This window comes from Melanostigma gelatinosum (genome assembly GCF_949748355.1).
Source record: "Melanostigma gelatinosum genome assembly, chromosome: 19".
Taxonomy (NCBI): domain Eukaryota; kingdom Metazoa; phylum Chordata; class Actinopteri; order Perciformes; family Zoarcidae; genus Melanostigma; species Melanostigma gelatinosum.
Window position 1 is genome coordinate 16790587 of NC_136652.1, and position 21050 is coordinate 16811636.

Below are 21050 nucleotides of genomic sequence, written 5' to 3' on the forward strand. Positions count from 1 at the left end.
TCCACGAGGCTGTTTGGGAATGTGTGTCAGTGAATCAGAAGACATTCACGTTCTCTGCGGGGAGTAAAAGCTGTGGTACATTCACCAAGCGTGCCTCTCTCTGGCTGTCTCTTCTCTAAACTGGCCTATTCTTCCACATGACTTCCTTTTTAGAAATACAAATGCTTGAGCTTTGATTTGCAGGGAGATTGACTTGTTCCCTGACAGATTGGTGACCATGCAACGTAAAGCTTCATTGTGATTCTTTTTCCCCCCTCTTTCTTAGCACCCTCTCAAATTTCAGATCACTTTCTACCTAGCAACAGTGTACAGTAGGGTAGTCCATATGGGACGAGACATGCTGCAGAGAAAGGCTACTCATGCGCACATTGAGCAATAATGTCATACCCTGAGCTCTTTACAGAATCAGACATTGTCCTACTGAACTACTGCCACATTGTGTGGCACTGAGAAGGAACACATTGGCAACCATGATGCTCTAATATGCCCCTTGTGCAGAAACACAAAAGCACAAATAGACAGATAGAGGGAGGAAATTTGTTAATTGCCAAGGACCACACACACACACACACACACACACACACACACACACACACACACACACACAGCAGCTGGTTAAACTTAGCTTCACACTAAGACTGGAAACAAACTTGTCCGTTATAGACTTTAGTTTTTGTACAAATTAAACAAACAAAATGTATTGTGTTAATCGGTGAGATTTTGTTACCTTTGAACGGAGCCAGGCTGTTTCCAGTCATTTCCAGTGTCAAACTATTGCTTTGAATAAAACACAAAGACACACATTCTTTACCCATTAAAAAAAATAAAATCACACAGGGAAGGCATCTGTTTAAACAGTACAGAGTCCTTCTGCATTTTTATTATCAGCAAAAACAAACCACACACCACATTACATTTTAAAAACAAGAACGCTTATTGTGGATGTACAGAAAAAACAAAACTGCAGCTGCAAAACTGAATATTCTAGTCTCAATAATAATAAAGGTATAAAAAGGAAAGTGTATTATTTTGTGAAATAAAAAGCTTTGGGCCAACAAAATGTTCCCCTCAACATGCGACTTTTAAAAATACATGCAAACGTAAAGCTTTCTAGTGTGGACACTTTTAAAATACTCTCTACATGAGATCCCGTAAATTATAAAATATCAGCCTATTACCCCTGAACAGTTTCTTGAAAAGAGAAGATCCTATGGAGTACCTCGGCATGAGCCCTGGATGCATCTCATTTGCCTACAATGGCTTCGTCTTCAACTTTTCCTTCCAAGTCACTGATCCAGAAAACACATGATCTTTTTCAACCACCTCTAGCCGAGTGTGCCCATGTCCAGATTGAGGAAAGGAAATGCAAAGAGGATGTCACTTAAGACTGTATGCACCCCATCAATAAAGACAGACACGGTTCTTCAGACACATGTCTCTGGCATCAATTAACAGTGAAAATGTGTTTTATACAACAAAAACCTGGGAAGAACATCAAAAACAGCACCATTTTTTTAATTTTCCTGGATTCTCTCCAACGTGACCGTCACGTTGTTTCAACACAAAAAAAGTTCTACAAAGTCGCACATGGTAGCTTAGTCAAAAATGTATTTTTTGTTCGATTATAAGTTCATAATATCTATACTCTTTATCAGTGTTTCTTTCCTCCGTTGTTAGCATCATACGGCAGATTGAAGTCTGCTCCATTCCGGTCGGTACACGATTGACTGCTCGGAAGTGAAACTGGGCCCAACCCCATAACAGAGTCATGATTGTACCAGAGCTCACAGGTTTGTGAGTGTGTTGGTGCACATAGACAACAATAAACAACTAAATCCACCTCTTAAACCTGGGATTATGCAATTACAACATATTATCTGCAATCTGGAAAAGTTTTAAACATCTTTAAAATTCTGCGCCCACTCTTAAGATGTTTTAAAATCTTCCACAAACAATCTCTGTGGAAATGCTGTGTCACACTAATGCTGCCGTGACGTATGACATTTAAGATGCAATACTCCCAGTTTTGGCACACCTTCCCTTACAGGACCTGACAGGTTTCAAGTGTCAAGGTTTCAAGTTGTCCTCAGGTTCTGACTCAACCATATCTGCCTTTAAGGTCGTCAGCAGTTAAGGTTCAGTGCTGAGAGAAAAAAAGGGAACTGATCCTGAATGTCCTATAAAGGCAAGCAGTTAAGTGGATCAGAGTGTGCTTAAACCTAAACAACCGATATGTATTCTGATGAGGGAGAACAACGGACGACACCGCATGACATTACAGGTGAAAGGCTGCCAATCATACAGGTTTTGTAGCCTCGCACAGAGAACTGCAACACCCATCATGCCTTGCTGTGGTGAAAAGCATACTAGAGCAGTGGGGGGAAAAGCTAAAACAATCTTCACTCTATTTTAGCCTCGCGTGCTAAAATGTCCCCACTCTTTCCAGAGTTTACACGTCGCAAAAGGACAGAATCGATGTGTTAACGCCTTGTGCTTCAAATAAAACTACAGAGCTCCCTTACATTTGCAAGCACTGACGGAAGTAAGGACAAGCAGGGTGACTTTAAACATTTCAATCACATGAACAATAAATGGCAACATACAGTACATTTTTTTAAAAGAAGTAACAGCAAAACACCTCAGTAAAAAAAAAAAAAAAGACAAAATCATGAAGCACTGTGTTTACATAGTGCTTCAGCTAATTTCACAATTACTGCAGTACAAACATTGTATTACCACGTCATCTGTGTGGCTGTGTGGATTACAGCATCAGCTTGCAACAGCATGGCTCTGAGATGTGGAGTTAGGTGGTATTCACGTTAAAGCACAGTTGCAGTTCTGGCATGTTTCCAGGGCTTGACATGTTATTGTGGCCGTTTGCTCCTGTACCTTTTCAACAGTCGAATATAATAATACACCTTGTTATTCTACGTGATTGGGAAATGAACGACGAGTGCTGTATGCATGGAGTTTATGGTGCCTGTTTTGCAGGTTGCGAACTAGTTACTAATGCTGTTTACATAAGGTATTCTGTGTGATGACAGTCCATGTTGAGTGGGTTAAGTATGTGGAGCTGAGATGACGTCGTTTATGGCTGACTGATGGTTGACATCCCAGCTATTATAGGCCCTTCTTAGTTGGCGCACTGAGTTTTCTCATTCCCCTTATCCTGCCCAGCAAGTCACGGACGAAGTTCTGCAAGGAAGAGAGAAAAAATAGTTCGGAAGACAGGTGCGCACAGACATTCACACACGGACACACAAGCAAACACACCGTCACAATATGTACTTCAAGATGCAACAAAGTTATAAAATCGGATTAATAAATGCTCCCAGTAAAGAAAAATGCAAAAAGTTTGAGACCACTCTCATATTTCTACGCTGAAGCTAAATCTACAACTAGCAGACAGTTAGCTTAGCTTAGCATACAAAACAGAAACGGGTGGAAACACCCATCCTGGCTCTGTCTGAAGGTAAAAAGATCTGCCGACCAGCAGCTCTAAAGCTAACTAATTGACATGTTATATGAAATAGACAAAACCAGACTAAGCTATTTCCCAGGTTTATGTCTTTATGCTGAACTAAGCCAACCCGACTGCTGGTTTGCACCTCAAATTTAACATACAGACATGTGCGTGGTATCAATCTTTCGGCAAGAAAGAGAATAAGTGTATTTCCCAAAATGTCAGACTATTGCTATTCTATTAAGAGAAGAAAAAAACACAGCAACAAACTCCTATCATGCTGGCATTGCCCTTTAAATGAGAATAAGAAAATGCTTTTCATATATTCCGCCGCATCCCTCTGTTGCCTTCTCTTTGTGATAGCTTTGTCACATTTCTCTCCATTGCTTCTGTCTTTCACTGTCAATCCCCCAACTGATGCCGTCAAGGATTGTGTTCAAAACGGCATCTGTGCTACTCCATTCCCAAGGGATTACAGTGTGTGTGTGTGTGTGTGTGTCTGTGTGTGTGTGTGTGTGTGCGTGTGTGTGTGTAGGTGTGTAGGTGCGTGTAGGTGTGACACGTATCAGTGGCTGTCAACCTGGCTGAACACTTGTGTAGCTTTGGATACCAATGACCTTGGAGTGGTTTTCACAGTCTGACCTAATGCCACACACACACACACACACACACACACACTTGCAGATGACAGATGGGGAGTCGAGACTGGACGAGATTGCCGTATAGGTAATGTGATTGGTCTGCGCTACCTGTACTCACCAAAATAGCTTAACCCCCACTCACCCGAACCCAAACACTAATAAATACAAATTTAGTGCGTTATTTTGCGTGTTAGTGCGGGTGTATGGCTTTTAGTCCTTTTAACCCTTCGTTGTATTTAGGTCAGGATACTGAATGTGTGTAAGTGTCACTACACACACGAGCTGCTGGGTCGATGATGTTGAGCGTTTTATTGTTTGACAGACACACTAAACATACTCACCTCTGTTGGTTTGTAACAGTCTATTAATGATTCCTGTGGAAAAAGCAGAAATGGAAGAACTGAGTCGGATGTTGAGGGATTCGATGTTTTCAAATTTTATCTTCACAGGTTTTGGATTTTTCATTTATTCACCAAGATAAACGGTAAAATGTATGTACAATTCCACGCGCTCTGTCATTGGTTAGCGAGCATGATGTCAGGCTATGGTAACAACATGCTGTCGACCTCTTAAAGGGTAACTTTGGTATTTTTCAACATGACCCTATTTCCCATGTTTTTGTATTCAAGTGACACATTTTTGAAATTGGTCCAGTATTATGGGAGACAGCAACCACTAAACAGGCTGTAATGTAATCACTGCAACTCCTCAACGTCAATTAAAGTCAATTAAAGTCCATTAAAGGGCTTGTTTTTGCCAAAGTTAAAGAAAAACATTGTATTTGCGTTCAGTGGACGTACATTGCTAGCGGCTGCAGCGTAATCCCTCAATACTGAACCAATTTCAAAAGTTGAATTTCACTTCGACACAAACAGATGGGAATACAGGGACTGGGTTAAAAAATGCAGAAATGATCTTTTAAGGTGGACACAGATGATGTGTAGGTGTACCTGTAGTTTGCTGGCTCTTTCATCGTCACTGCTGACCTCCAACAGGTCATCGATGTCTATCTCTACCTCTGGCATCTCTTCCTCCTGAAACACAAAAACACTCTTGGTTAGTGAGCTGCTGAAACAGATTTCCCTCAGGAAGACAACAACAGACACGAGAGAGAGGAGGCAAACAGGAAATGAAATCGGAAATCTAAAAGAGTCTTTGTGTTGGAATGATGTTCACAAAACACTGATGCAATGGCTTGTCATGTTTTTACATCCTTTTTCTGTTTTTAGACACTAACCCCGGACCAAAACCAACCCCAATTACAACTTCTCTCATGTCTAGTTCCTTCATTTCACCTCTGTATTCAAAACACTGTTTACACATTTCTGCACTCCAAACTGCTCCAACATATATTTGCCTGTTAAGAGCAGACATCATATGGAAATGTCATTGTGCTACGCCGCGCTGCCCGGGGCAGGGCCGTTTAGTGGCTCGGTGGTTAGAGGCTGTATTCTGCTCAGCACTTCAAAAGGTCCCGTGTTCCTCCGGTTCATTTTCTTTCACCACAAGGCTTGTGCAAAAGAGGCACACAGGGAGGATCAACCCTTTCCTCCCAGCTACCACTTGACGTAGCTTCAAAACTTAATTAAAGCCCCAAAAAAAAAACATCTGCAAGTGCAAGCTTCTCTGTCCAATTTGTGGCATTTACCAACTGCTCAGTAACAACACACTGCATGAGTGCAAGAAAATGGACTCTGCTATCTCGCCCCAATATCACATAGAAAATACGTCCACATTAGATGATTCCGCAGCTCACAATTTACGTCCAATGCAAACATCCATTGTCAATGCAGGAAGTGGTATATCCTTTATTGAAGGAGGTGGGAGGTGAGGGTGAATGGGCGTGTTGCAAATAAGACTTTCATACCGTAGACCGCCATTTGCGTCACGTTGCAATCCTGCAATTATGTTTATGTATCTTTTTATTACCCGTAACCACGATCTTTCAACGATCTTGGCCTGAACTTAACCATACCTAATCGTTTGCCATAACCGATATCTTTCACAAGCAACAACTTAAAAAGTCATCATTCATCTCTCTCAGCTTATTGATTTGGTTGAATCATAATCGGCTCTCGGCCAATTCAAAACCACAGTCAGCTGTTTAAAGTAAATAACTGGCTGACGATAAGGCGATCATATATTACGGTTTTGTTGCCGTTGGTGTGTTTGAACGTTTCTCACTTCCTTGATGATCAAAAATTGATCTAAAATGGTTTGCTATAACCTAGACAAGAAAAAAAACACGTGCTGTTTTAGATTGTTGGGCAGTAAGTAAGAATGTAATAACTTCTTTGGTGCATGGTGGATGGTCCCTGGTTCCCTTTGCACAGGACACAACACTAAAACTGCTTCTAGGTTTAAATCATGCCGTGTATGTGTGTGTGTGCATGTGTGTTTATGTGCTCTCAGAGGACTCCTTTATGCTTTTGCCTGGAGCGTGCACCGGTATTCAGACTCGGGAACAGAGAGGATGGACGGACGATTTGATTTGTAGCTCTCAGCATTAAAGAGCAGTCGCTGTGATTTCCCTTTCTGCGAGTGTGGGTTGATGTGCACAGAATGGAATTAGCTCACAATTATACCTTTTTAAAATGACAAAACCAAATGCAAAAACAAGTGTTAAGTGTGGTACATTATGTGCTCCATGTTTGACAGCACGACTGAAAATGAAATAACTATTGCATTAACTGCGAGGATGACTATGAAACATGCTTCACACAAGCAATAAACACAGATCCCTAATCTAAAAGAATCCACTTGACATCAGTAAACTCAAACCTTGTTTGCACATATCTCATTTGCATTTGTTCACGCACACACTTTAGCGTCATACACTTGCACAGAAGGCTACCCCACCTTCATCCTCGCCTCTGAGCCGTTATTAAGAGGCATTTACGCAACCTGCATTTTAAGCATCTCAGTCTCTCTACAGACGAGCGTCACCTTTGACCTCTTCCTCTGAAATCACTCGCAGCGTCTTAGCGAGAGGGTCTCGCTCTGAACCCCCCCCTCGTTAAGGAAACAGAGAAGGAAGGCGGAGAACTGAGGGACTGTGGCATCACATCAAAGCCTGTCATCTATAGAAGTGTGTGCTGTGGAAGCAGAGGACTGAGGTTATATGCAAATGCAAAAACATCAGAGGAGTTATTTCAATCTGAGAAGAGATTAAATGGATGGATTATGTTGCCATTTAAAAGTATCATATTAGGGTTTTGTCTTATTTTTTTATTTTCACGTCAATGTGATCCTCTATAGAAAGTCCATAAAGCTGCTTAATTATTTAAGATTAATTCAACACCATATACAATTATGATGCCATAGAAATTTGCAATTTTGGAAGAAAGACACGTTTTCTGAATTTGAATAATCATTTTTGATGCGCGAACATCTGTTATACCACATAAATAACAAAGTAGCACATTTTAATTATTGTGGAATTATCGTGAAAAGAAATGTAACACGAGATAAACTAGTCCTGCTGAATGGTAGCTTTACAGAGAAGCAGTAATTGCCGCCTCGACTGAAATTGGCATGATTTGATGCGGTTAAACTAAGGTAGGCTACCATTAAACGACATATTAAATATAAGCAATTAAAGATAAGTTTATTACACTAGCTCATGCAAGAAAGCTAAAGAAACAAAAACGTGTTGTCTGTAGATACTGCCTTTGAGTTGTACGCTTTCGATTTTACCCTATAAAAGTCGAGTACCCTATAGTTTCGAGTACCCTATAGTATCACCAGGCCTTGGCATGTAGTTGATGGGTAAGGGATTGGCCATTCCTTTAACCAGCAATTTGGGTTGTTGGGGTTTTTCCTGCAGAGTCTTAAAATGTTGAGGTTTATGATCATGTTGTCTTGCAAGATTTTGTGCATCTATTGTTTTCGGTTTTATGCCTTCAAACCCTTTCCCCTACACTGCTTCTCTAGTTACTGCTCTATGGCAGTATGGGTGGAGAAAATCCCCCGTCCTTTGGGTGGCTCATTGGAAAAACTCAAAAAGGCCAAGCAACAGCATTCTTAATTTAGGAATTAAAAACATTCACAGACAAAGATGAGCGAGTTTCATTCCCCGAGGACGGATGAAACCCATTAGAGATCCAAACTGGAATTTAAAAAACGAATCCTCACAGACGGATGCCCCTTCTTCAAAAGGTCAGCTTGTTTACACCTGTCAGCAGCTACCTGCCGGTTCTAAAATGTGAGCAGGGCACTGAGATAACGACCGCAGTCATGAATGCCAAAAACAAGATACGAGGGATATTTTATGGGAGATACAGCTTGATATTCCTAACGCCGTGTGCCGAGATGAGGAAACAACCTCAATGTCATCATCAGTGTGCCTGAAGTGGTCAGTTGCAAACTACATTTGAACTCTTCCTGTGTTTTGAGTACGTTGGGCATTCACACGACAAACAACGAATAAATGATACTTCAAAAATGACAATGAAAAATGACTTTGTTCCTGAGTGTGGTGTTGAGGATTTTCACAGGAAGAAAAAAAGTGAAATAAATTGTAAACAAATATTTTTTGTGGCGGTTGTGAGTGAAGTTATAATATTATAAATTGTTACCTCTCTGTGCATATATTACATACTTAATGTTAGTAGAAAAGTGTGATCTCTGTATTTAAGTGCTAAAAGAGGGCACTGGCAACATTATGTTTAGTTTACAATGTGATAGTGTGAAATTGGGCATGGGATTAATAATGTGTGTGTGTGTGCGTTTGTGTGTGTGTGTGTGTGTGTGAGAATGTATTACAGAAGAATAAAAGCATACTTTGTTGCCAATGAGAGCAAATGTGTGTTTGCATATGGAAGAAAGACATAGTGATGAAAACAGGAAAAGAGTCAGTGTGTATCTCACGTGTAGAAGATAGTGTGTGTGTGTGTGTGTGTGAGTGTGTGTGTGTGTGTGTGTGTGTGTGTGTGTGTGTGTGTGTGTGTGTGTGTGTGTGCGCAAGAGAGATAACAAGGAGCAAAGTGTTTGTTGCAATGAAGGCAACTCTCAGTCGATTTTGTGAGCGAGCCAGCGAGCATAAGAGAGCGAGACAGGCCCGCCAGTGTGTTTGTTTTTGTGTTTGTGCGGAGAAAGTGTGTGTCAGACTTGTTTTCACCAACAGCTAAGCAGCCGGCAGCGTTTTCAGTCTGGTTCGTCTGCAATGAGGTGAATTTAAGTTAGTGCAAGCGGCCCGACCCCGTGACTCACCTCAAACTCGATTCAGACTCCATTCAATCACTCTCCGTGAACAAAGAGTCAAATCCCTTGTGACAGAGAATCACTTCACTCGGCCAAGTGATTCATGGTTATTCCTATTCATAGACGACTTGCATGAACTGGAACTACCAGTTGCTTTGAACAGTGGCTAAGACTTCCTGAATGGATAATTGATGAGGCCAGTTATACAGAAAGATAATTATGTTAGGCGGGTGCAATTTAGTTTCTTTTTCCTGCGTGCACAGAGGTCCACAATCTACCTGATTAGATAATAGCTGCTAACTAGTGATTGAAATATCAAAGTAGAACTTTTGTTTCACCTCAGAAATAAAGTCAGTTTGTAGCCGAGCTAGCATTCATCGAAGGAAAAAGCACACAACACAACTGTCCCTGACAAAGTAGTGCATCTCTACGCAAAGGGAAACTGTTCACAACAGCTGGTGGCTCTCTGCTTGCTAAAAGGTCGCCTTGTCAACACCTCCGATTTGTTTAGCAGCAGATTCACGAAGCTGCAGGTGCTACGTGAAACGTGTCAACACATGCTCGGACACAGACTGCAGTTTTAAATGGCGGGGAGGGAAACGTCGGCCCTCCCGAGCACAGATAACAAACTCCACAACGACCTTCGGTGCCAGATCCACAAACACATCAGGGTCACCCATTAAAACAAACATCCAAATTGACTAAATCTCCCAGTGGGTGGATCCGTCAGCCTGGCTGTAATTAAATTAATGGTGGCCATTCTGGATCAGAGTTTATCACGCGCGCATGCATTGTTTCTTCCTCATTTTCTGTTTCATTCCCACACTTTCTCACTGCTCATTCCCCTCGCCCCGTTCTCTTTTAATACAATTTTGACCCTCAGCTGATTAACTGTAACGGGGGAGCTACCACTTTCAAAAATAATGAGGCAATCAAGCTTAGTCCAGTGAGATGTATTCAATTGGTCACTCAATTCAATCGCATCCATCAAGTAGGTGATGGATGCACATTTTAATGGGCTAATGAAGGGTGGAAATAATGACGACACCCCATAAACCTGCAGCTTAACAGGAGCCTAGAATCATAAAGCAGTGTCTGCCTACACATCTGTGTCTACAGTAGTCGTGCAATACCGTAACTTCAGCGGTAACGTAATGCCTTTGTGTGTCGATATGTGTGTGTTTATCCCCAGTGTGCTGTTCCTAAACTTATTGACCACTGCTAATGACTTGGCTTGAATTGCACCGTTTACTCCTCCTCTGCTGCCCGATGAGGTTCACGTGATACACTGCCGTCCTCCTTCCCAGCAAGACAAACATGAAAGGCGAGTAAAGTGTAATGTTATTGACCAGGTCACAGGAAAAGCAGGGGGGAGGGAGGGGACAACGATACAGACTGAGAGAGATAAAGATGTTTCGGAGGGTGGGGGGGGGGGGGGATGTCAGTGTTGATGTCAGCAACCAAACGCACATTCCTTTGTTCACATCGCGCACACAGAAACCCAGCGCCTTGAGATGTCCCCTCCTACACAAAACAGTGAGGAAACTAACCAACCCCCCTCTTGAGGTGATGATCTAGACAGAGAACGAGAGCAGCAGACATAAGACTTAGTATTATCCAGGAGAAGATGCTCCATCTCTTGCTCCATTTGGTCCAAATATGCACATTGACCTATGTGTGTGAGTGTGTGTGTGTTACAATTGAATACAAGGGCTCGTGCTCATCCATTCGTGACCGATCGCCACCCCCATATCTGCCAAAGAGCAGCGGAATATCGTCAACCCAAAAACAGCATGTAGGGCCTCTAATACACGGGTTGATAGAAACCCATAGACACAAACACACACACACACACACACACACACACACACAGAGCCCGAGGGGCAGAGCGCTGCATGTCGGCAGTGTATCTCGCACACATGAATAAGCTTCATTGAGTGGGGCTCTATTGATGCAGAGCCATCAGAAAGTAGGGCATTACAGAGTCCCTCATTCTGCAGCATGCACCCCAACAGCACACGCATGAAACTGCAGAGTCAGATGTACCGCTCTGTTATGTTCTCTCTCACACACACACACACACACACACACACACACACACACACGCAGAGTAAAGTCGTTTTCTCAACAGCCTCCATTGATTGTGTTGAGGTGCTCTCAGACGGACATCACCGTGGTGACCAATCTGCCATTTGCTACATCCCTTGAAGCTTTAGGAGATCTATGAAGGCATGTTGCACCTTTTTCTTACATTATTAGACCATCATTCATGAATAATTAACAAGTACCAAAAATAATCTGCTCTTATCGAGATATAGATCGATTCACTGATGTGTGTAGCATCAATGATGGACAGTAGCCAAACGGCTATTCATTTATACAAAAGCGTTTGTGGTTATTACTCGAAATTGTCATTTGTGAACAAAAACACAACGAGTGAGGAGAGGTACTGACTGTGAAGGAGTTCGAGGGAGAAAACACTGCAGCACCATCTTTAATGTGTGGCTTTGTCAGACAACAACCGAGCAGAAAATGAGAAGGAGATAATAAGATGCTGTGTTCCAGGGCTGCGCTGTATTAAGAGCTGTACTGGGAGCACTCGAGTCTGTGGCATTCCTCTCTCCTCTCTGTCCTTCTGAACAGCCAAATGAACAGAGGCAACATATCCCAGGAGAGCAGAAGGGATCCATCTCTGACAGAACTTACCTTCTGTTATCCTATCGCCCAGAGAGAGGAGGAGGAGGAGGAGGAGGAGGAGGAGGAGGAGGAGGAGGAGGAGGGACAGAGGCTCAAGGCAAATTAAAACCAAAGTCGGACAAAGAAATTTCAATGAAAGATACAGAAAGAGGAAGTAATGAATTTGTTAAGTAAATGTCACATTCAGCGGCAATAGTTCAAGTTTGAAGAAATAGTTTGACATCTTGTGAAAAGAGATTTCAGTGTGAAGCTCGACACCCCCGTCATGCCTGTCATATGACGCTAGGTCGAGCAGAGTGTTAGCTTAGCTTAGCATAAAGACTGGAAACCGGGGGTTAGCTCTGGCTCGGCACTTAAGTCTTCGTATGAATTAAACAAACAAAAAAAACATATACTGCGTTGATTAGTGCGCTGTAGAGATGCTGGTCGGCATTAATGTATTATCAAGTTCATCCCCTGATGCAATCTGCTAAATATGTCTGCAATTACCTCTTGGGGCTAGGATCTATTTATAGGGACCTATACTTTATTTTATGCATGTGGTTTTGATAGGGTAGAGGCAAATTTGATTGTTATCAAATATCTATTCATTGATGAAGTGTTTGTCGGTTGGCATTTTGTGACGCCTTGCTGTATTTATGGAGATTTGTATTTATTTACAAATGCAGATTTCTTTCATTTTTATTGGGATCTGACCATTTAATGTAAGCTTTTTCTGGCCATATTTGTGATTGCTACTGAACAGTGTTTTATATGATACTATATGTACAATATGATATTCGTGATTGCCATAGAGTTTGGTATTCATACCTTGCTTTTGCATGTCAGGTATGAAATGGGTGATTGGTTGCAGCCAAATAAGATCTAGTTTCGATACAACACATACAAATGTACGTTTGCAAGTTAGACAGTGTGCGGGATTTTGTTTGCAAAGCAGATTTAGTTACCCTTTAGACAGAGCAGCCGTCCCTGCAGTCTTTATGCTAAGCTAAGCTAACGGCTACTGGCTGTAGCTTAATATTCAGCACACAGACATGAGAGTGGTATCAAGTCTTTTTAAATGTCCCTTCTCCTTTTAAGTTGATTTCTGTGTCGGGAATAAGATGTTTAGTTACTTTGAGCTCATGGCGATGCTTTAAATCTGTTTGCTTTTTCTTGGACTTGCCGTTCTTGTGTGACAGTACTTCAGGTCTTTGCTTGTCCTGACCTATGACCTGACACATATTTTGGACAGGATAAATGCTCCCCTACCTGTTATTGAAGACAAAATCCAATTTCATCTGCGTTTACCCCTTACTGCTGTAAGAAATTTGAGCAAAGAACTGTGTTCAGTAGATATAATAAAAGTGTTTAATAATTCATAATTCATAATTAGTCATAATCATAAGTGTTTTGGAAATGCATAATTAAGATAAGCATAAAGTGTTTTAGGATAAGCAGCTAGAAGTAGAATTTGAGACATGAAGCTTTTGCCAAAGTTGCAGAAGTTTAACGTTTATACTGAAGGATTATTATAGAAGGGATTCAGCAATAACTGACAGTCTTTGAATGTGTTAGGAGCTCAGGGAAAGAGTCATGAAGACAGGCGTTTACAGATGTGCACAGGGAAGTTAGCCAATAGGAATTGGGTTAAACGGAAGGGGAGGAGTTGTGAACGGATATGAGGGCGGGAGACAGAAAGTGTTTTTCTGCCTCTTTTTAGCGTGTTTTAAGTCTTTTAAAGTGTTTTTCTGCCTCTTTTTAGCGTGTGGTTGCCTGGGACGGCTGTGTCCTGGGACCAGAGGTAGTTTTTTCCAAAGTGGGTTAATATTGTTATATGTCTTAGGAGTAATTTACTCCATTGTGTAACTGTAATCGTACTTGCATCAGTGGGATTAAATTCCTTTTAATTGTAAACCAGTTTTAGTAGATTTATTGTTGCAGCGTGTCGACTGTACAAAGCAGCCGGACACGTGCTCTGGCCTCCTCGCTGTGGAACAGACTCAAACTTCCACACTGCACTCCATCACCTTCAGCATCACCCCCCCCCCCCACACACACACACACACAGACGCTCTCTCGTATCAGGTTTCCTTATGACATTGACATTGATACAGAGGCTGACCTTTACACCAAACCAGTAGTCTCCCCCTCTCTCTATCACACACCATGTAGTCAACACAAATAATATACACACCCACGTCTAATTTAGGTCTTGACATGGAGGTGTTAACAGGCGTGAAGGGAGTGTGACTTCCTGTTTACAGTAACGGGACCAAACATGAGTAAAGCAGTAAAGTCCAGCTGCTCGAACACTGCCGTCATGTATCTATTCATGGACCAACAGATGAAAGCAAGCCTCAACAATGCACCACGGTGACAACATGCCACAAATAATGATGTACCGCTTTCATTCCCTTCTGTCCTCTGAAATGCTGCCAGCTTCCATGTCTCTCTACCAACAGCCAGCAATGATATCAGACTGGCAACAATTCCAGAGAGCCGGGGGATTATCAGGTGATATTATCACATTTGCTGTGTGAAAGACACAATATGAGGAGGTGTCATGCTGCTGTTAATATACACTGAAATCGAGATTGAAGAGAAAGGCGAATATTGCTCGACTGAGATGCGCGCTGTCCGCTCATCGAAAACATCAAATAGATCAGTCGATCCACGCGGGGAGGCGTCGTACGACTTGTAGATCAAGCGCACCTGCTGACGGCAGACTGACACGCAGCCAAGAGGTCATCCGGCTTTGAAATATAAACCAGTCCACACTCAAGACGGGCTATGCAGCTCTTTGCAACTTAAGTGAAAACCACGGCAGGGCTTTAAAGAGGAGGAAGCTTGCAAACAAGATGACAGCTGCAAAAACAGCAGCTTCGGGTTATAGATGGCTGCAAAACGATGAACCTTTGGTGACGTTTAGGGAGGTGGAAGCTGCGGGAAATCGTAATGGCGGACAGCCTATTTGCCTTCGGCATGGGGAGATCATTTGCATTGCAATTGCCAGCAGGCAAACTACTGAGACAGACCACACTGCTTTGATGTTGACATTCAGTGTCCTGCTGAGATTTGTGCAGGTGTTCCCCTTCTGCACATGCGCACACGCTGTAATCAATCTTAGTCATAGTCGATAGTGTTGCCTGAATGAAAAACCACACGCGGCTTCTGCTTCATATTTAAATGAAACGCATCAGCCACAGCATCTTCTGGCATTTTCATGTGCGCAGGCACGTGTGGACGCACGCGCACGCCGCCTGTTTCCTCTCTGATTGGCTGAGTCTGAGGTGACAGGAGTCTGAGGTGACAGACTTAACTGTATGCCGGCGGTGTGCATGTGTGCATACAGTATGCGTGCGCCTGCAGGACCCTCTGTTGCGAGGAAGGGGGTCAGAGCCAGAGGAGGTGATTGGCTGGTGAGGAGTCACAGCATCAGCACATCCTTAACCCACTGCCCTCCTTACCTCCCCCCATCCTCCATCCTCCCCCTTCCCCCCTCCCTGCGAGCACACTGTGGGGAGAACACACACACATGCACTTACACATCACCTATAGAATCTCTCTCTGCACCCCCATCTCCCTCCCCCTCCCTCCAACCCCCCCCCCCCTCCCTTGTTAAATGTTAAAGAGACCGCAGAATAATGGGGCTGTCAATATCGTGTTGCGACAGATTGGACCTCGAAAGGTGAAATGGGTTTAAAAGGTCAGGAATCTGCCTCAGAAACGACCGCGGAATTAATTCCAAGCGTCGCTTCACACACACACAGGGAACCTGAAACACGACCATGGCCACATGCCTTTTGCTCTCGAGGACTACCCGATTTAGAAGTGAATACCAGCGGCAGTGTGTATAAGATGACTGCAGAATGCAGTTTGTCAATCTACACCTCGAACGTAATGTGGAATATGGACACATTCCAAAAAGATCGCGGCGACATGGTGCGTAAAAGGCGCAACCGTGCGGTTTCTCTCTTCTCATTCTCGATTTAGTGAAACCAGCCGTCACTGTCTCTCTCCCTCAACGACAGGCGGGATGAGAGGCGTGTAAATGCATTGTGTCAAAGTCGGAGTGTGAAGAGCAACACCATTAAAGCAGACAGCTTTTGTGTCGCTTTTGACGCCTCTGCTGTTCTCGCCTCAGCCATGAGCCAGCAGGTAACAGCGTTGCAGAGGACAAAGAGACATCAATAAACCAGAGACACGGACTGTCTAATGGAGGATGATGGGGTTCGCTGTAAAATATGGGGGCATGTTACCTTTGCAAAGACAAGGACGGAGCATCGAAAACATCACAGATGAGCTGCAGTTTAAACTGATCCAGATAATGGGACTCAATATATACAGCACGTGTAAACTCTGCCAAGCAGAGCGGGTATTAACAAATGCAATATATTAAGTGAGTTTAAATTTGATATAAGGTTGAGTTTAAGCCATTTTAGGACCCTTGTCACCGTGTGCCATTCTGTCCACCTGTCTCCCGAGACGTCCATATGATTTTGAAGGTGTCGGTGACAAGTGCGCCCACTAACTAACCTTACGTGATTTAATTAAGATGTAGCTATGATCCGCTCACCTCACAGTCATACAACTCGCTGAGCTGCTCGATGATCCACTCCTCCAGGACGAGTCTTTTCCGCAGCTCCTTCCTGTCGTACTTCACCGTCACTTTGCCCTGTCTCTTCTGGACCGGGTCGTCGCCGGCGGTGATGGGGCCGGACCCCACGCAGCCAACTACGGGCGCACCTTGGAAGAAGACGCGGCTGCCGGCGGTCGGCAGCGGGGCGCTGGTCTCGGTGCTGGCGGCCGACATTGCGGGATGTTTTCGGGCTTATTCTTTAAGAAGTATGTGACTGAGTTCGGGGGACCGCTGTGCTGAAGGGAGACTGCGAGCTGCACATCAGACAGGAGAATGGTGGGGAGCTTTTAAACAGCTGCTATTTAAAGCGCAGCGCCGGAGACAGCCGAGAAGGCGGAGCGTACGCTGCAAGAAATGAGCATTTCAGGCGCTTGTCTGGTATTAAAAAACAAGATCTATTTCCATTTAAAAAAAATAGAAAACCCTTCTCTGTGGAGTGGCGTGAAATTACGAGTTTCCAGCACTATGTTTCGTAAGGGGACACGCAGCCTAATTGTAAAACATGGCAGGACAAGACCGTACCTCTAATTTGTAGAACATTGTTCTGCAATGATTTTAACAGGGGTGTTGGGCATTTGACATTTGAAAGATGATATCAGCAGTTTCTCAAGCTATTTTAGAAAGTAAAAACATATTTTAAACAGTGACAATATCATTTCTTAAGGTGGGTATTTTTTTTTTTGGAGTGCGCTTGCCAAATTCCCTCAATGGTGCGCACCAGCGCGCACTGGAGAGCGTGCAGATGCTCGAAAGCGTCAGCAGAGGGTCTTTCCCCAATTCTAGCCAAGCTTTTCTGCCCCCTTGTATTATCATTCATTTATTGAATTACGTGTGTTTATGTTTGTGTGATTTACAAGTATAGAAAAGGCTGATGTGTACACCTGGAACTGGATCAACTGCATGCTTTTTTTTTTTAATGAGACCATTCAGTGTCCCAAAGATGCCAGCCTGGCATGGGAAGAGTTCATTGCGACACCTGCTGGATTTACACATACATATGAGTCGGTTTGTCTGCACGAGTTACGGGCTACTGACATCAGAGGTATAAAGTGAGTAGTCAGATAACCTTCTATGACAAGATAACAGTCGTTGGTGATTGGTTTCCTTACTTTAATAATGAAAGACGTACATACCTTTTTGATTTTCGAACCATTTCATGTATTGTGTGTTATAGATATTTAAAGAATGTCAAAGTATTTTCTGTGAACATCCAGTCCGAACTCAGTGACATTGTGATCACAATGTAGATGCATGTGATAAGGACGCTCACCCTTTTGGAGAAGCATACATTTCACTGTCTTCGGTTTCGAAGAAGATCTAAACACCAATCAAATAAAAAATTCTGCAGTAAATTACAACCACCCATTTAAAAAAAATAGACACATTAAAGAAATGACAAAACATGGCTGGGCTTTAAACAGCCTTATACTCTCATATACGTTGATTTGAATGTGAACTTTAGACATAGTTTAACAACCAATGGGCGCTCAACTCATGAAAGAGGTGGAGATTTTGTCTTCTTCTTTTTTTCAAGAGCAGTAAAGCAGTCACAGTTGGGCAGAGCTGCAAGTTCAAGGGGCATTTCTAGCTCTGACTCAGCATAAAAACCCATTTTCCAAAATATAAAAAAGGAAACATTCATAGGGTTTCTGGACATCCGGTTTGCACTCAGCCAAGGACCCGTATAGTCTTCTGTCCCCTCCGGCTGTCATGGCTCTCCTGTCAGTCCTCACGCCTGTCCTGGCGGTGGTCCTGTGCGTCGTGATAGGCTTCATGCTGGTGAGGTCACGGGAGACAGAGACCACCTCCACGACCTCCCCTGGAGAAACTGAAGGGGCACCAAAAGCGGACTTTAGACCGTGGGTGGACCAGGACCTAAAGGACGGTACGGAAACCAACGGAAAAGACGACGGTAAGAGCTGAACAGAGTTCGGTTTCTTTCAACGGCGTTGGACTTTTATTTGACTTGCAGGTCGAAACAAAGTATATATAAGCCACAAGTTAGTGAGCTGAGGAAGTGTTGACAGTTGTGCAGCACTAGTTGGCTAACGTTAGCTGTAGCTATATACACGGATTGACAGGATCCGCGAGAGCGCAGCATTAGGGTTAGCATTAGCGTTAGCATTAAAGTTAGACTGAATTCTCGCAATTTTGAAAACCAACTTCTTTTGAAGATGAACAGGACATTTTATGAGACAGGAGTGGTGGACAGTACATAAGTGCAATGTTTGAGCTGTCGTTTGTGCTTTTTACTGCACTACATGTATATGATGAATTCAATTGATTTTCTTTTTTACTTTGCCGATTCAGATAAAAAATACAAATATCAACAAATAAATAAATATATTATACCGTAAACTTTATTCCTCTTGGAAATTCACAAGCTTCCAGCAGTATGTAAAGTAATTAAAATGAGCTCAATTACTAACTGCAGCATTAACGTGATACACACCCTAATGCAGCAATAATTATGATTCAATAATCTAATTACATTATTCTAAAGTGGGCCATTCTGCATAATGAGTACTTTTACTTTTGATATTTGAATTATTTTTGATGCTAGCTCTTTTATTAAAGAATTTTCTTTACTTGTAACCGTATTCTTACTCTGTATTGCTACTTTTACTAAGACAAAATATTTGACTATTTTCACTAGTGGACATTATCAAAATGATAGTCACATGATGCATTTTAAAATATGTTTTCTGATAAATTATCAGTTTAGCCTTAAATATGACTTGAGCAAGAGTATTGAATCCTTATTTCACATCCAACAAGACGTTTCATATGTGAAGCTGCTCCATGGTCCTGCCTTTGTGCCTCCCACTCTTTTAGAGGATGGTGATTGGGTGGACAGCAATGAAGAGGAAGACATTCTACACGTGCCCTACTCACCACCAGGTTACCCAGTGGAGACGATGCTGGAGAGATCCAAGGATTTTTACACCTTGATGAACCAGAGGAGTGTCCGATTCATCAGTCCAGAGCCAGTCCCACGAGAAGTCATCAATAATGTCATCTGCACTGCAGGCATGTGCAAATTTAAAGAGGACAAATGGCCAACTTTCAATCCGCCATAAACCAAAATAACAAAGAAAAATGGCGGAGAGCACCAAATGTTTTAGTCTTTTTAATTATTTTCTAACTGCTCACCCCTCCTTCCTTTGGACAGGTACGGCCCCTAGTGGAGCCCACACAGAGCCCTGGATGTTTGTTGTGGTGTCAGACCCAGAGACCAAGCACCAGATCAGACGGATTGTGGAAGAAGAAGAAGAGGTCAACTACCGTCAGAGGATGGGCGACAAGTGGGTCCAGGATTTGTCCAGATTGAGGTGAGCACCAATACTTAAGCCACACTCACACATTTATATTAATATATTTGTACTAGAACTAGTAACCGTATTGTGTTGACTTACTTGATGATTATCAGTCATCATGAACCAATGTAACTATATTTTCTAATTTCATTCTTATTCTTATTTGTTATATTAGGAACATGATCACATGATGTGGAGCACAAACAGAACGTACAATAATAACAAAATGACACGCACGTCTTCCCCTTTTTTCTCCCAACTTCCTTCCTCATGCAGGACAAACTGGATCAAGGAGTACTTGGATGTTGCGCCGTATCTAATCCTCGTCTTCAAACAGATCTATGGGATCCTACCAAATGGCAAGAAAAGGACACATTACTACAATGAAATCAGTGTCTCCATATCGTGTGGCCTCCTGTTGGCTGCATTACAGGTAAGGAGTAACATCACCCTCTGAAATATAAATCAGCAGTCCCTGGTTTCTTGCTCATGAATGCCGTTAAAACAAGTATATAGAACTATGTGGATCTTCTTGAAAATGCATGCAATTACCGATAAATGAACATCTGTTCTCTCTCTCCATGTTCTTATCAGAACGTGGGACTTGTCACCGTCACATCGACGCCCCTAAACTGCGGCCTCCAGCTCAGGCTCCTCCTCAAACGGCCAGCCAATGAGAAGCTGTTGATGTTACTTCCTGTAGGTTACCCTGCTTGTGAGGCCACAGTGCCTGACTTGAAACGCAAGCCTCTGGATGGTATTGTGGTCCACATATAACAGAATCAGTCTGTGGAGGAAACACAGAGAGAAGTCTTCTCTTCTTTGCCCGCAGCTGAACAATCAAGAAGATATATACCTAATGTGATTAGAAAATAGTTTTTTTTAATCATAAAATCCTATTTTACCATCCATTTGTGCTCATTATCTTAATCATTCACTGTTATGGTTACAGAAACAGGTGTATAACATTCTACATCATTGTATGGGATGAGATGTCACAGCAATATAGTGGTCACAGTAGTACACATGTACACATTCAAACAAGCACAAGGTCAACTGAAATGAAGAGTTTGAGTTACATTTTTGTCTCATGATAATGCTTCGCGTTA

The 21050-nt window shown here is 42.7% G+C and overlaps 2 protein-coding genes across 2 annotated transcripts; one reads left to right on the forward strand and one right to left on the reverse strand.

The window, feature by feature from the left end:
• Window positions 1-845: 845 nt before the first annotated feature.
• ppp1r14c (protein phosphatase 1, regulatory (inhibitor) subunit 14C) lies at window positions 846-16874 on the reverse strand. The gene is made up of 4 exons (XM_079291444.1): window positions 16562-16874; window positions 5055-5138; window positions 4446-4478; window positions 846-3195 (listed from the first exon to the last, which is right to left on the reverse strand). The coding sequence occupies exons 1-4, from the start codon at window positions 16796-16798 to the stop codon at window positions 3121-3123; spliced, it is 429 nt and encodes a 142-aa protein (XP_079147570.1). The 5' UTR covers window positions 16799-16874; the 3' UTR covers window positions 846-3120.
• Window positions 16875-18325: 1451 nt separating this feature from the next.
• iyd (iodotyrosine deiodinase) lies at window positions 18326-20782 on the forward strand. The gene is made up of 5 exons (XM_079291028.1): window positions 18326-18536; window positions 19460-19654; window positions 19797-19956; window positions 20218-20374; window positions 20536-20782. The coding sequence occupies exons 1-5, from the start codon at window positions 18335-18337 to the stop codon at window positions 20716-20718; spliced, it is 897 nt and encodes a 298-aa protein (XP_079147154.1). The 5' UTR covers window positions 18326-18334; the 3' UTR covers window positions 20719-20782.
• The last annotated feature ends 268 nt before the right edge of the window (window positions 20783-21050 follow it).